Raw genomic sequence first — 13,497 nt, forward strand, 5'->3', positions numbered from 1 at the left:
TTCAGGGCAAGACCAAAGCACTGCCAGTCACCAGTTCTGGATAATTCAAATAATTCACATAATCCCATGAGATGCATTTGATGCCTCCAGGTGTTGGGTAGGCTTGGACTAGGCAGGCATGGGTGAGCACAGGTAGGGAATGACATGGCCTGGGAAGGGATGGCACAGATAACCCCAGAGCATGAGGGAGTTCCTGTGTGCTCCCTGAAGACCATTGTTGTACAGCATTCCAGGGTTTTGTTAATATGGTGTTGTTCAGCAAAGGGTTTAAAAGAATATCTGGAGTTACTAAGAGATTGTAGGGGAGAGAGGGATACACTATCTGCCCTTCCAGTGCAGACATGCCCTTAATTTCTGAAGGGCATCACATTTGATTATCAGTGTCTTAATTTGTAGTGAGATAAATTATTAAAGTGCCTTCATCAAATCTCTAAAAAACCCATCCTTCAATTTTTTTCCTTGAAGATTGCCTGAACCTTTATCTGTCCATCTTTATAAATTCTTAATTCATTGCCCTTTCTCAGCCTCTTAGCTTGTAAAATGAGGCCAGTACTGATTTAACTGATAACTTTCAGAATACTGGATGTCTCTGTGGAGATTTCCTTTTCCTCTGTTCCTTCAGCTGTCCTGTGTGGTTTTTCCCTGCTGCATTTTCATATGGCATTTGGAAAAAAAAAAAAATCATTAAACTTGGGAAAGTGTTGACATCTTCTGTGAGGATGGCTTCTGGATTTTTTGTCTCCTCCCTCTAATAGCTGCCAAATTACACATCACCAGAAATGTCTTTATTTACACCCTTCAGCATGTGGGTCTGCTTACTCCCCTGCCTTCCCTTCTTCTCAGTCAGGGGCAAGCAGAGACTTGGTGGTTCCCCCCCTCTGGGGGCATTTCTTCATGACTTGTTTGTGTTAGAGATGCAAGGGAATAAAGTTTGAACATTTACACTTTCAGTCTTCAGAAACTTAGTGAGAGAAAGTGGATGGAGGAGGGACTGTCAGTGCTTCTTTTCTGCCTTGAAGTGCTCCCAGCAGCAGCTGCTGCTGGGCAGGTGAGTGCTGGGACAGCCTCTCCTTGTGTGCCTGTGGTGTCCATGGGTTGGAAATGGATTTGGCTCTGGATAGATGAAAACTGGAGTGAAGAGACATCCTGCTCTGCCCTCCTCTCTTCTTTGTCTTCCACGGTTTAGCCCTGAGTTCTGCTTTGGGATCTGTTGTACACTGATTATTATCATGAGAGAAAGTATCTGGGGCTGTTTGTCAGGGTTTGGGAAGCTCAGAGTTGATTCCTGGCTCTGTCCTGCTTTGTGTGGCAGCCTCTCTGTGAATGGGGGGATGATGCTGCTTCACCTCTTTCTCTCAGGAGAAGCACAAGCAGTGACAGGTGAGGGGATACTGAGCATCCTGTATGGGCCAGTGACAGGAGCTGGGAGCACACAGAGCACTGCAGGCCCTCAGCTGCTGCTCAGTTTATGCTCAGCCTCTCAGTAACACAGGAAGGCTCTGCCCTGCCTGAGCCTCACCTGCCTGGTGACGTGGGAAATCCTGTGCTTTGGCTACACAGCCTGTAGAGCCCCAAATGAGCTCACTGGGCCCCTCTGGGTGTGATTCCACCCCAGGGACCTGAGCCACACCACAGCCAGATCCCAGGCTGTGCCTTTGCTCTGGGATCCTGGTGCAGCACGGAGCTGGGGCACAGCTGGGAGCTCAGACCTCTGGCACTCTGTGGGGTTGAACCTTTGCTGAGCTCTGCTGCTGGAGGAGAGGCTTTACTGAGAGCCCCAGGCTGTGCAGGGGTGTGAGGAGCTGCAGGGGTGTGTCTGCAGCAGGATTTGGTGCCCAGCCATGAATGCACACATTGATTGATCCATCAGCTCCTGGTGTGCTGTGTGGGAGAAGGGCAGGGCTGGAGGTGGCACAGCAGGAATGCAGACTGGCTGGGCTTCTGCAGCTCCCAGTGATGGATCTGGCAGCTGATCCCATGGAGGGGAAGGGCTGCTTGTTTCAACCAGGCTGAAGGACATGCTGGGAATGCATAACTATTGTATTTGCTGGGAATGTCCCAACAAAGGCAGGAATGATGCATCTGACTCCATGTTCTCAGAAGGCTGATTTATTACTTTATGATACTATCATATATTAAAGAATACTATACTAACTATACTAAAGAATACAGAAAGGATACTTACAGAATGCTAAAAAGATAATAATGAAAACTCCTGACTCTCTCCAGAGTCCTGACACAGCCTGGCCCTGATTGGCCAAAGAGTGAAAACAACTCCCAGCAGAATGCAATGGAACAATCACCTGTGGGTGAACAATCTCCAAACACATTCCACAGGAGCACAACACAGGAGAAGCAAATGAGATCAGAATTGTTTTTCTTTTCTCTGAGGCTTCTCAGCTTCCCAGCAGAAAAATCCTGGGAGAAAGGATTTTGTTCAGAGAATGTGAATGCCACACATAAATATGAAATGCTGTTCAAGCTCCCAGCTGGGAGCTGAGCTTGTCTCTGGTGGCAGAGCACTCTGTGGCACTTGGAGCTCTGCTGTGTCTTGTGAGTCTGGGCTGAGCATGGTCCCTGTGGAAGGGCAGAGGTGCAGGCAGGTGTGGATGTGGAGGCTTGCAGGAGCAGTGCATGGCTCCCTGCAACAGCACATTGGCATCTCCCCTGCAGGGGAGCTGGGCCCTGCCTGGGATGCTGGCTTTGGCTCCAAGTGTTCCTACAGCCCTTGTGCTGTATGAATTTTTCACTGAAAGAATAATAAAGTACTGGAATGCTCTTCCCAGGGAGGTGCTGGAATCACCATCTCTGGATGTGTTTAAAGAAAGCCTGGACATGGCACTGGGTGCTACAGTCTGGTTGAGGTGTTGGGGCATAGGTTGGACTCGATGATCTTTGAGGTCTCTTCCAACCCCATCATTCTGTGGTTCTGTGCTGTGTGAGGGGTTTAAGGGAGTTTTGGACTTTGGGCTGTGTGGTTACCTGCCAGCTCTCTGTCCTACCTGTGTGACTGAATTAGTGCAGGTATTCACCTCCTGTGCTCTAACTTGTTTCACACTTTGTGAAGATGGGGGAATGCTGTGAAGTGCACTGTGACATGGAATGAAGGCTGGATCCTGCAGTAGTTGGGATGTATCCATGTGTGATACAGGAATGAGTGATGTAATAAACCCCACTGATTGTTAAGATGCTGGCAATGTGCAGTTCTTGTAGAAATGTGAGAAGCAGAGAGCTTTGGATCCAGCAGTGCCCTCCTCCAGAAACAGCCAGAGGCTTTGGAAGCAGCATGTCTGACATAACAAGACAGAACCATCTCTGCCAGCTGCATCCACACAGGGTGAGGCAGCAGCTCTATTGCTGTGCTGCCTTGAGCTGAGATGGGAGTTCCAGCTGTGAAAATCGCCTCCATAGTTTTTCCTTTTGGAAAATGACCTGCCCAGATCTGCTGACAGCTCAGATGTGCAGACATGATTAACCATCACAGGTATTGCTGAGCTGGAGCTGGAACTACCCTCTGAAATGGGACTGGCTGTCCTGAAGCAGCAGAGTAAGAGAAGCAGAAAAGCAACATAAATCAGCAAGTGATGGCAGTGTAGCTGTTGGGTATAAATCATGAGCTCTCTCTGCTTTTAGTCTTGTGTGATTGGGTTGTGTGACCCTTGGGCTGGTAGTGCTTTCAGAGGCCAGGGAGCTGGATACCTGTGGAACAGCTCATGGCAGAGAATCAAGGAGCAGTGGTTAGACAAGTTCTTCTGGGTTTTCCTTTCACTCTCCAGCACTGACCTGCAGCATAGCTGGAAGCAAAGCCCTGCTTTGTGCCTCAGTCTTGCTATGTAAAACACATCTTTAGCAGCCTTGTGCAAGTGTTTGTGATCTGATCAGCGTTCAAGGCTCTCCCAAGGGTGCTGCAGAGGACTGAAATACAACTTCTCTTTTAAAGGCATGTTTGCCATCTGTTACATAATAGCTTTTGCTTTGATTTTATGGTTGGATGGTGAACATTCCCCAAATAAAATCAGGCTCGGCCTGTAAAATGATTGACCTCTGCAATTGGGGTGGCAGAGCTGATTTCATCTTCAGGGACCTGAGTGAGGGAGCAGAACAATGCATGCAGACACTGGTTGGTGTCCTATGTAGGAAGTTTTATAATTACTTGAGATTAAATTATGTAAATTCTTGGGAAAGCTGCTTTTGACTTCTGGACCTAGTTCCCATTGAAGGGCTTTGGATTTCATTCCCTGGGATCCATTTCCTCAGGCTTGCCAGCACTCCCAGCCCAGAGTCAGCTTCTTTTACATAACCAGAGTGAGCATGTTTGTGTTGGTGTCTCATGCTAACACAAATAACACAAATCCCATGGAAGCAAACAGTGCAGATAACACAAATCCCATGGAAGCAAATGCTCCATTCTGTGCACTCCCTGCTGCTGGAGGAGGAGAATGAAGCAATGCCTAATCAGAGATAGCATCTCATGGAATGCTGATGGGAAGTGCTCTGGGTGCTGAGATGAAGATAATGAGACTCTGGGCTGAGCAGGAATTGGGCTCAAGTCTTCAGGGAGGCTTGACTGTCTCTGCCTACCACACACAGAGCTGCTGCTGCTGCTGGTTCTGTGTTATAGCAGCAAATTTGTTTTACACCCTTTGTAGCAGAAGGGAAAGGGAGGAGGCAAATGTTGAGAAAAAGTAAAACTTTATGTGAATCCAGCTTCCTTAAAGCCTTTCCTTCTTCTGGGCTAGAGAAAATTGTTCAGTCTGTAGGGATGAATTACCTGCTGCTACACCCTCCTTGTTCCTTCCTGGTCTTGCAGAGCTGTTTTCAAGTGATCCATTTCAGCAGGGAGCTCTTTGTTTGCAGAGCATCTAAATTGTACCAGTTTGCTTCTGGCTATTTATACTGGTGGAAGTGTGGTTGTGTTCCAGATCCATGCAAAACATTGCTTTAAATAAAGATGTTTAGTCACTAGACCAGTGATGTTTTCCATCTCCAGCTGGGCCAGCCACTCTTTTCTTTCCACAGGTCTGCATGAACTTTTGGGTACCCCCCAATAGATGCATGTCCCAGTTTCCCCAGCACCTGGGGGAAAAAAAAAACCTTGAAAACTTGTGTACTGCTGAAAATCAGCCCCTCAGATGCTGTTTCAGAGCTACAGAAGTTTTCTGTTGACTTCAGTTGGATTTATTTCAAACCCTTCAAAGCATCAGGGCAGCAAGAACAGGCAGAGCCAAACCAGCATGATTTAAATGCACTTGTCCACATCACTCATGTACAGTGAGAGAGAATGCAATTTATTTTTAACACCTTTTTAATTCTAAAGTGTTTGTATATTGAAGGATGAAATGACAGTTGACTTCACTTTGGCTCCATCTCACAGCACTGCCCTGATTCTTCCTGTCCCAAGGAGCTGACAATCCATGCTGATTTTCTCCCTGGGAACTAGTGCACAACTTAGCAAAATAAGGATCTCAACTCAATAGTCTCTCTGAAATGGGATCTAAGCACAAGGAAGACCATTGGCAATATTTTGTTCTTCAAATTACAAAGAAAAATGTTTGAAGAAGATGTTTATGTATATCAGTCTTTTTTGTTCATTATTATTTTATTATTAGTGGTAAGCTTAATAAACTGAATGTGCCTGACCCATGGGGTGTTACATCCTACATGTAAAGATTTCTTTTTTTCCAATCACACCCCCTATATTTGTCTCTGTTTTTACCTGGGTGACTTCAGAGCTGTGGCATTGTGTGACCTTGCAGGCTAATGACAGCTCTGGAATAGAGTTGCAGTGCATCTGCCTATATCAGGAGGGAGTAATTAGCAAGTTATTGATAGTCAGATGAAGTTGCAGCTTGAATTCCAGCCAGCAGAATGGCTTTCTAATACAGGGTTGAGTGGACCATCCTGAACAGGACATAACTGTATCTTTATTATTTAAAAAAGGTTCTCCCAGGATGGGGAGCCTGTACAGATATAATAATTCTACTTGAAGGCTGCTGGTTTTGCAGACATGTTACCTTGTCTCCCCACTTTCTGTGCTGAAAGTGTTCCCTACATTCTTGCTGGCCATCGTTATTTTTTCTGTTGTGAGTGTCATTCCTGAAAGAATTTCTTTTGGGGAATAAATTTCCTACATCTCTCAGTGTCTGCAAGGATTTTTTATTTTATTTGTCAACTTCATGCTGATGTAGATGGAGAAGAGTTTGCTGAGTCCTTAAATTGTTCCCATCAGGTTGGAATACAGGATCTGTGAGAGAACCATGACACACAAGGCTGGGTACAGGCTTGGGGCAGGCACTTCTCAGCCTGGGGAACTGAGGATGCTGAGCATGGCATGGGCTTGGCTGTGTTGAAATGTCCAAATTCCAAGGAAAGGAGAGCTTGGCCACAAGTGCAGCCCTCTCTGGAGGAACAGCTGTGATGGACAGGCCACTGTCTGCAGCACACTTGTCCCTGCAAATCCTGCTTGATATTAGTGTGATCTGTGTGGGCTTTGCTGTGCTGTGTGCCACACAGAAATGGAGTGGGGAGCAAAAGGACCATGTCCATGTAAGCAGGGATGAAGGACCAGCTGCAGGCAGAGGATCAGTGCCCCTGAGCCACTGGGCTGCGTCTTTATGGCTATTTTCTGCCCTTTTTGTAAATAACTGTCTTTTATTTGACTGTCTTTGACATGCTTTTCCTCTAAGCCAGACCTCTCAGTGTCTCAGAAACCCTGCAGCACATGGAGAGAGCAGAGGGGGGATTTTCCCCTCAGTTACTTCAGGGAACCTTAGACTGACAAGCCCTGGTGCAGGCTGGCACCTGGATTTCCTGGGCATAAGTCTCCTTGGATTTTTGCAGTAATGCTTTATGTGTAAATGCCAGCTCCTGAAGCTGAGAAGCTTTGGTCCATCAGGTGTGTCTGTTGTCTGGCAGCTCCTTGGCCTTTCTAGGGTGGGCTCAGGGATTATTGTACCTCTTCTCCTCCAGGACAGCATCTCCACTTGTGCTTTAGTGTAGAAGCTGTGGACAGCAGCAAGCTTGTGCTTCTGTAATATGTTTGCTCTTGCTTTGTCCAGCTGTTTCTTAATTAAACTGGGTATCAGAAGCTTTCACCAAGTGCCTTCCTGAACTTTTCCAGAGTCTGGTGGGGTTTGTGTTCCAGAATAGCTTTGCTTACAGGTGAATCCTGCCATTCATTACTTGTTTTCTGCTTTCTCCTGTGAAGTGTGATTTGTTTCCCCATCTCATGTCTGTTTCTTCTCAATCTTCTAATTTAATTTGCAGTGTTTGAAAACACTTGGAAAACCCATCATGAAGGCTGAGAAAGAGAAAGTTGCCAAGAGCTTGGAGCTGTTGAACTTTCTCCTTAAAACTGTGAAAGGGCAGGTGAGTGTGTGACCCAGTATGTGACAAATGGCTGTTTTCTGAGGATTTTCTAAGTGCCACACTTGGATTTTGCCATGTGATTGCTACATCCCAGCCCCCCTTCCTACCAAAAGTACCTCTAGAGGGAATGCCTGGTTGGATCTGAGGGCAGAGCAGCTCTCCTGTCTGAAGGAGTGATCCACAGTCTTCATGAGCTGATCTCCAGAGGAGAATCTGTGCAGTGTTCAGCAAACACTTGTGGCATCTGCTTTCTTAGCAGCAGAAATACAGCCTGAGGTACAGTGAGGGTGGGTTTTATCCCAGCTGATTGCTCTTTCCTCTCCATTGAACTCCAGAGATCATGATTCCCAAAACCAGACTTAACAGCTTTAAGAGCAGAGGTGAAGCTTTGTTCTGGGGCTTTGTTTCCCCTAATTAAAAAATACTTTTTTGAGCATGCATGGATTTTCCATAGATGACAAAATACATCCTTAATGTGGTCTTATTTACTGGAGGAAAACACCACAAGCAGCAGAATTGCTGAAGCCCAGTTTCCTACTGATAAGCCCAGAGCTCAGACCACAGCCTGTTTCTTTGTGAAGACCTAATAGGAAAATGGGTGGAGAAGAGAGATTATTTCTAAGGCTCTTGTAGGAGCTCAACAGCCTTTGAGACAGCCCTTTCTGCCTGGTTTGACTGAGGTTATGCAGTGGGTTACAGAAGAGGGTGCCAGATCTTTAGAAACCAGACTGAACACGCTGCTGCTTTTCTCCTGGATGGGTACAGAGTCAGTCCTGTGTCTTCTTTTCCCTGCTCCCAGCCATGGACAGGAAAGGAGAGCAGACTGAAGGACCCTCCAGTTCTTTTTATGCCACTACAGTTCTCTCAGACTCCTGCCTCTCATGCTGGAAACTCAGGTGTTCAGGCAAACCTGATGGTGTGGTGTGACTCACCAGACTGGAGCGGTGCAAACAGGCTCCAGGAGGAGCCAGGCAGGATTGGCAATTCCTGCCAAAGCCTTCCCTAGGAATGGCCTGTGCCCTGCTGCTGTGAGTGCCCCTCCCCAGTCACTGTGCAGACTGCCTCTCCTTGCTCTTGCAGAAGCTGAGTGTGGAGCTGGCAGAGGTGGAGGAGGTGCTGCTGCCCCTGCAGCAGCTGGAGGACATTGGGAGCTCTCCTCGGCTGGACTCTCTCTACTGGAACGTCATGCGCTGGCTCGATCACACGTGCGTGGCCTTGCTCCCCGGGGGCCTGTCTGTCTGTCCTGCTGCTCTGCAGGGAGCTGGGGAGGGAAAGGAGCTCAAGGCAGCACCTTCAGGGTGGAGTTTAATGGAGCTCCTTGGTTGGTGGGGCTGAGACCCTCATTAATGCTCGTTTGGAATAATAGCAGCTCATTGTTCTGTGTGCTTACATCTTGGGATTTGTCCTTGATGGAAGGGGCTGCACCAGGTGACTGACATGTGTGATGGAAGGGGTGTAACAGGGACTGACATGTGTGATGGGAACAGTGTAACAGGGACTGACATGTGTGATGGGAACAGTGTAACATGTGACTGACATGTCTGATGGGAACAGTGTAACAGGTGACTGACGTGTGATGGAAGGGGTGTAACAGGTGACTGACATGTGTGATGGGAACAGTGTAACAGGGACTGACATGTGTGATGGGAACAGTGTAACATGTGACTGACATGTCTGATGGAAGGGCTGTAACATGTGACTGACATGTGTGATGGGAACAGTGTAACAGGTGACTGACATGTCTGATGGGAACAGTGTAACAGGTGACTGACATGTCTGATGGGAACAGTGTAACAGGGACTGACATGTCTGATGGGAACGGGTGTAACAGGTGACTGACATGTGTGATGGGAACAGTGTAACAGGGACTGACATGTCTGATGGGAACAGTGTAACATGTGACTGACATGTCTGATGGAAGGGGTGTAACATATGACTGACATGTCTGATGGAATGGCTGTAACAGGTGACTGACATGTCTGATGGAACAGTGTAACAGGGACTGACATGTCTGATGGGAACAGTGTAACAGGGACTGACATGTCTGATGGAAGGGGTGTAACAGGGACTGACATGTCTGATGGGAAGGGCTGTGACAGGTGACAGGTGACATGTCTGCTGTCCTGTGCTGCCAGAAGACAGCAAAGCCAGGGCCACAGGCAGGCTTTACCCCCCTCCATGGGTGATACTCATCCTCACAGCCTTGATCCTCACCCTGTGCTTCCTGCACCTTTCTGGTGCTGCTGCCTGTTTGTGGACTGCCTGTCACATGGCTCACACTGTTCCCTGGCTGTGACTTGAGCTGCTGTTGGTTTTTGGCATTCTCTCTGCAGGAAGCCCAAGAAGGAGAAGACAAGCACCAAGCCCAGGCAGGGAGCGGAGCCGCTGAAGAGGAAGAAGAAAGGATTCCTGCCAGAGACCAAGAAACGCAAGAATCGCAAGAAAGGCGTCCAGGAGAACGGGGTGGAAGCAGGGGAGGATGGAGAGCCAGCCCCAGAGGAGCAGCCCCTGGAAACACAAACCCCCAAGAACAAGAAAGGCCTCGTGCCTGGTGGCAGCAAAAAGCACCCGAGCAAGGGGGTCAGGGAGAACGGGGTGGCAAAGGCGGGCGGTGGGGACCTCCCCACTGCTGATGGAGGAGATGCTGTGGCTGACAAGAAGAAGAAAAGGAAGAGGAAAAACAGAAAAAGAAAAGGTGCTGCAGGTGATGAAGCTGAGCAGGTTTCAGCTGCAAAGAAAACCAAGGGGAGTGTTGTCCAGGAGACCCAGAAGAAGCAAGACAAAGCCAAGAAGAAAAGAAAAGTGAAACAAGCTCCAGTGGTGCAGGAGTAAACTCCATGGACTCAGCCAGGTCTGGCATGGCTAGTAAGGCTCAGTAGACTGCTGAAATATCTTCAATATCTATAGTTTTTATACTCTCCATGACTTTTAAATAAACCTTCCATCATGCTGAGCTCTAAAGCTGTGGGTCAGGCTTGTGTGAAGGGTTCAGCCTAGAGCACAGAGAGCTTCAGGAGGTTACATACCCTCAGGCTATGGGCACTCTCTCTTCTCTGGCAGTGACAGAGAATTCTGTCTCCATGATTTCCCAAGGCAGAAGCAAGAGTCTGGTTTGGATTCCTTGGGGAGTTGGGGTGGGTGTGCTGGCACTGCTGAGTTGGTGGTCAAGCCTGTGGGAGATTCAGAACTCCTAAAGGCTCATCCCTGTCCTGCCCAGGCCCAGCAGTGCTCTCAGCTTTTCCAGTGTGGGACATGCAGCCTCTGAAATGGTTGGGGTTGAATGGGTTTGCACAGGCAAACTCTGGGGTCAGCTGTTCCCAGTTTGACCACCCTGGTATTGTCCACAACCACCATGGTCTGTTTTTTTTTGCCTTTTTGCTGCTGGGTGCTGGAGGGGTCATGGCCCCTGTGGTAGTGCAGGGAATCAATAAATCAGTGAAACAATTGAAATGGTTGATTGATTGGCCACTGTGCCAGGCCTGCAGCAGGCTGGAAGTGACTGCCTGGAATTGCATCTGCTTATCTATCCCCAGGCTCCTGAATGCTGGGATGCCACCCTCCCTTTGGAGAGTGCCAGGAGCAACTTCTCCCATGCATTGGGTACCTGGTCCTTGTTGAGAGCTGAGGCTCAAAGTGTTTGAAATGCTGCTTATGCTTCAGTTGCCACCAAAGCCTCCCTGCTCCTCCCCACCTGCCCAGCACCCTGCTCCTGGGTCCAGAACGTGGGTGTTGGTGCCTGGCCTGACTCCTCTCCAGCATCTCAGGGAGCAGTGCTGTGTTAATGCTTGGACCTGATGATCTTGAAGGTCTTTTCCAGCCTGAGTGATTTCTGTGGTTCTCTGAAGGCCTCACTGCTCTCTCCCTGCTGCAGGGGAGTTTGGTGCTGGCTCCTGGCAGAAGCTTTGCTGGGAGCAGGGCTGTGCCTGTTGTGCCTTCAGCTCTCATCCTGCAGGTGGGTCTGTACCACCAGGCAGAGATAAGGGCACTGGAAATGTCATATTGCTTTTGGAGGGGCTGAGAGAAGAGCTGCAAAGGGCTGTGTTTGCCTGGGGCTGTTTATGTGCCTTTGCAATGATTCTCTGCTGAGATAGCACAGAACTCCTGGGAGTCAGCAGCACAGACATCCCACTGCAGACCCACAGCTTCCCCTTTCCCTGGCCCAGCACTGATCCCCCAGGCTGAGCTGCACATCCAAGGTGTGTGCTGGCTCCTGTGAGCAGCAGGTGAGGCTGGAGTTTCTGTGCCCAAGTTCAGCAGGGAATCCTTCCTGTGCCTCCCCCACAGCTGCTCCCTCTGCACTGGGGCAGTCAGGGCTGAGGGGCACTGCCTGTGGTGCTGCCTTGGAGGACACAGCCCTTGTGCAGGCTGGAGGAGGGCTTGGCAGGCTCTGGGCTCTCCAGGTCAAGATTGGCACAGATTGGGCAGGAGGTGAAGGGCAGCTCTCCTTGTGCCCACCCTGGGTGACTGTTGGGTACCAGACAGGTGGAGATTTGGGCTGCAGGTGTCCCCAGGACATTGCAGGAGGTGGCTGATTCCTGCTCTCCATGGTGCCCCCACGCTTGTCTGAGCAATTCAGGGCTGCACTCACCCTGCTGGACCTTTTCTCCCAAACCCTTTACTCATCTGGAGGTGGCTGTAGGCTGGAATTGCTGCTGTTGCAGCCTAAAGAGCTGCAAATCTCTATTCCCAGGCAGAAGGTGTTGGCAATTACTGCCAATCCTGTCTCCAGGAAAAAGGGCACCTCTGCTCCCAATGGGCCTGGGATCGACCCTGGGGATGCTGCCCTGCCTCTGCCATTTACTGCTGAGAGCTGCTTCATTGCCTCGTTAAAACCTCAATCCCAGCTAAGCCCCTCCAGCTGTCCCCAGTGATGACTTTTCATGTATTATGCAAATGCAGCACACAGGAGGCCAGCAGGTCACGGCTGCCCCTGGTTTAATGATCCAGAGGGGCTCCAAAGGGGACAAGGGGCTTCAGATCTGAAATGTCTCACTAATGATTTCTTTCTTTGTGCTTGTTATGTAGGACATGCTGGGATTTTGTGCCTCTGCTGTGTGGGACCAGAGGAGGAGCAGCAGGCAGGTGTGCTGGGTATGGGAGGCAGGAGGGAGCAGGAGGAGAGGGCTCTGTCCAGGGAATCCTCACCTGCCTGCAGAGAGCAGCTGTGGCACCCAGAGCCACCACGCCGAGGCCACAGGGCCTGGCTGAGCTCTCTGGGATTCCTGGCAGGGCCCCTGCAGTGAGGAGCTCGTGTGGATCAGTTTGTCACTGTCACTGTCACTGCGGGAAGGGCAGAGCACGAGGCCAGAGCGGTGCCAGCTGCTGTTCCTGACACAGGGATGGACACTGGGCAGTGCCAGCTGTCAGCCTGGCTGGCCTCTGCTTTCTGTGTTCATGGGTGTGCTCAGCCTCCAGGACTGGCAGAGTGGGCAAGGGGAAAAGGGACAGGAGAGCTGCAGGGCACAGTGCAAGTCATGGTGCCCTCTTCTGCCAGTGAAATTACCTGATTTGGGGCTGGCTTTGATGCACTGCTTCTAGAATGCAGTCACTAATCCAACAAGTCAAATTGTGCTTCACCAGCTCTTATTTGGGCTTTTTAATAATCTCAAAGGTTTTGTTTTACTTGATTTCAGGTCCTGTCTGTGGCTTGACCATTAGGCCTTAGATGGCTGAGCATGCTCTGATTTAATGAAGCCTTTTCTTCTCAGCTGTCCTGGGCTCAGAGCTCAGAGCTCCATGGCTCTTCTGGGTGCAGGAGAACAGTCCCAGGCCCTGGGCACTGAGCTCAGGGGTGGGTGCAGTGCTGGAGAATGGCCAAAGCCATGGGATAAATCCAGGGAGTCCTGTGAGGGTGCTGAGGCCCTGGCACAGGTGCCCAGAGCAGCTGGGGCTGCCCCATCCCTGCAAGTGTCCAAGGCCAGGCTGGGCAGGGCTTGGAGCACCCTGGGACAGGGAAAGGTGTCCCTGTCCATGGTAGGGGGATGGAATTAACTGGTCTTTATGGTCCTTCCAGCCCATTCCATGATTCTATGATTTCTGATGTAATATCCAGAGAGATTTTGCCAGGGACTCTGGGCAATGGGTGCAGTGTTGGAGTTGCTCAGGAGAGGTTGCCATGCAATCAGCACC

At 49.6% G+C, this 13,497-nt stretch overlaps 1 protein-coding gene across 1 annotated transcript in view; it reads left to right on the top strand.

Moving 5' to 3' along the window:
• The window catches only part of MYBBP1A (MYB binding protein 1a), a 52,624-nt gene extending 42,303 nt beyond the window's left edge, over positions 1 to 10,321 (top strand). Inside the window, exons 25-27 of the mRNA XM_036395324.2 lie at positions 7,267 to 7,368; positions 8,449 to 8,573; positions 9,702 to 10,321. Coding sequence (XP_036251217.1) covers positions 7,267 to 7,368; positions 8,449 to 8,573; positions 9,702 to 10,200 — 726 coding nt within the window. The 3' untranslated portion in view covers positions 10,201 to 10,321. The remainder of the gene's footprint in view (positions 1 to 7,266; positions 7,369 to 8,448; positions 8,574 to 9,701) is intronic.
• Positions 10,322 to 13,497: the final 3,176 nt, after the last annotated feature.

This window comes from Molothrus ater, chromosome 21 (assembly GCF_012460135.2).
Source record: "Molothrus ater isolate BHLD 08-10-18 breed brown headed cowbird chromosome 21, BPBGC_Mater_1.1, whole genome shotgun sequence".
Classification (NCBI taxonomy): domain Eukaryota; kingdom Metazoa; phylum Chordata; class Aves; order Passeriformes; family Icteridae; genus Molothrus; species Molothrus ater.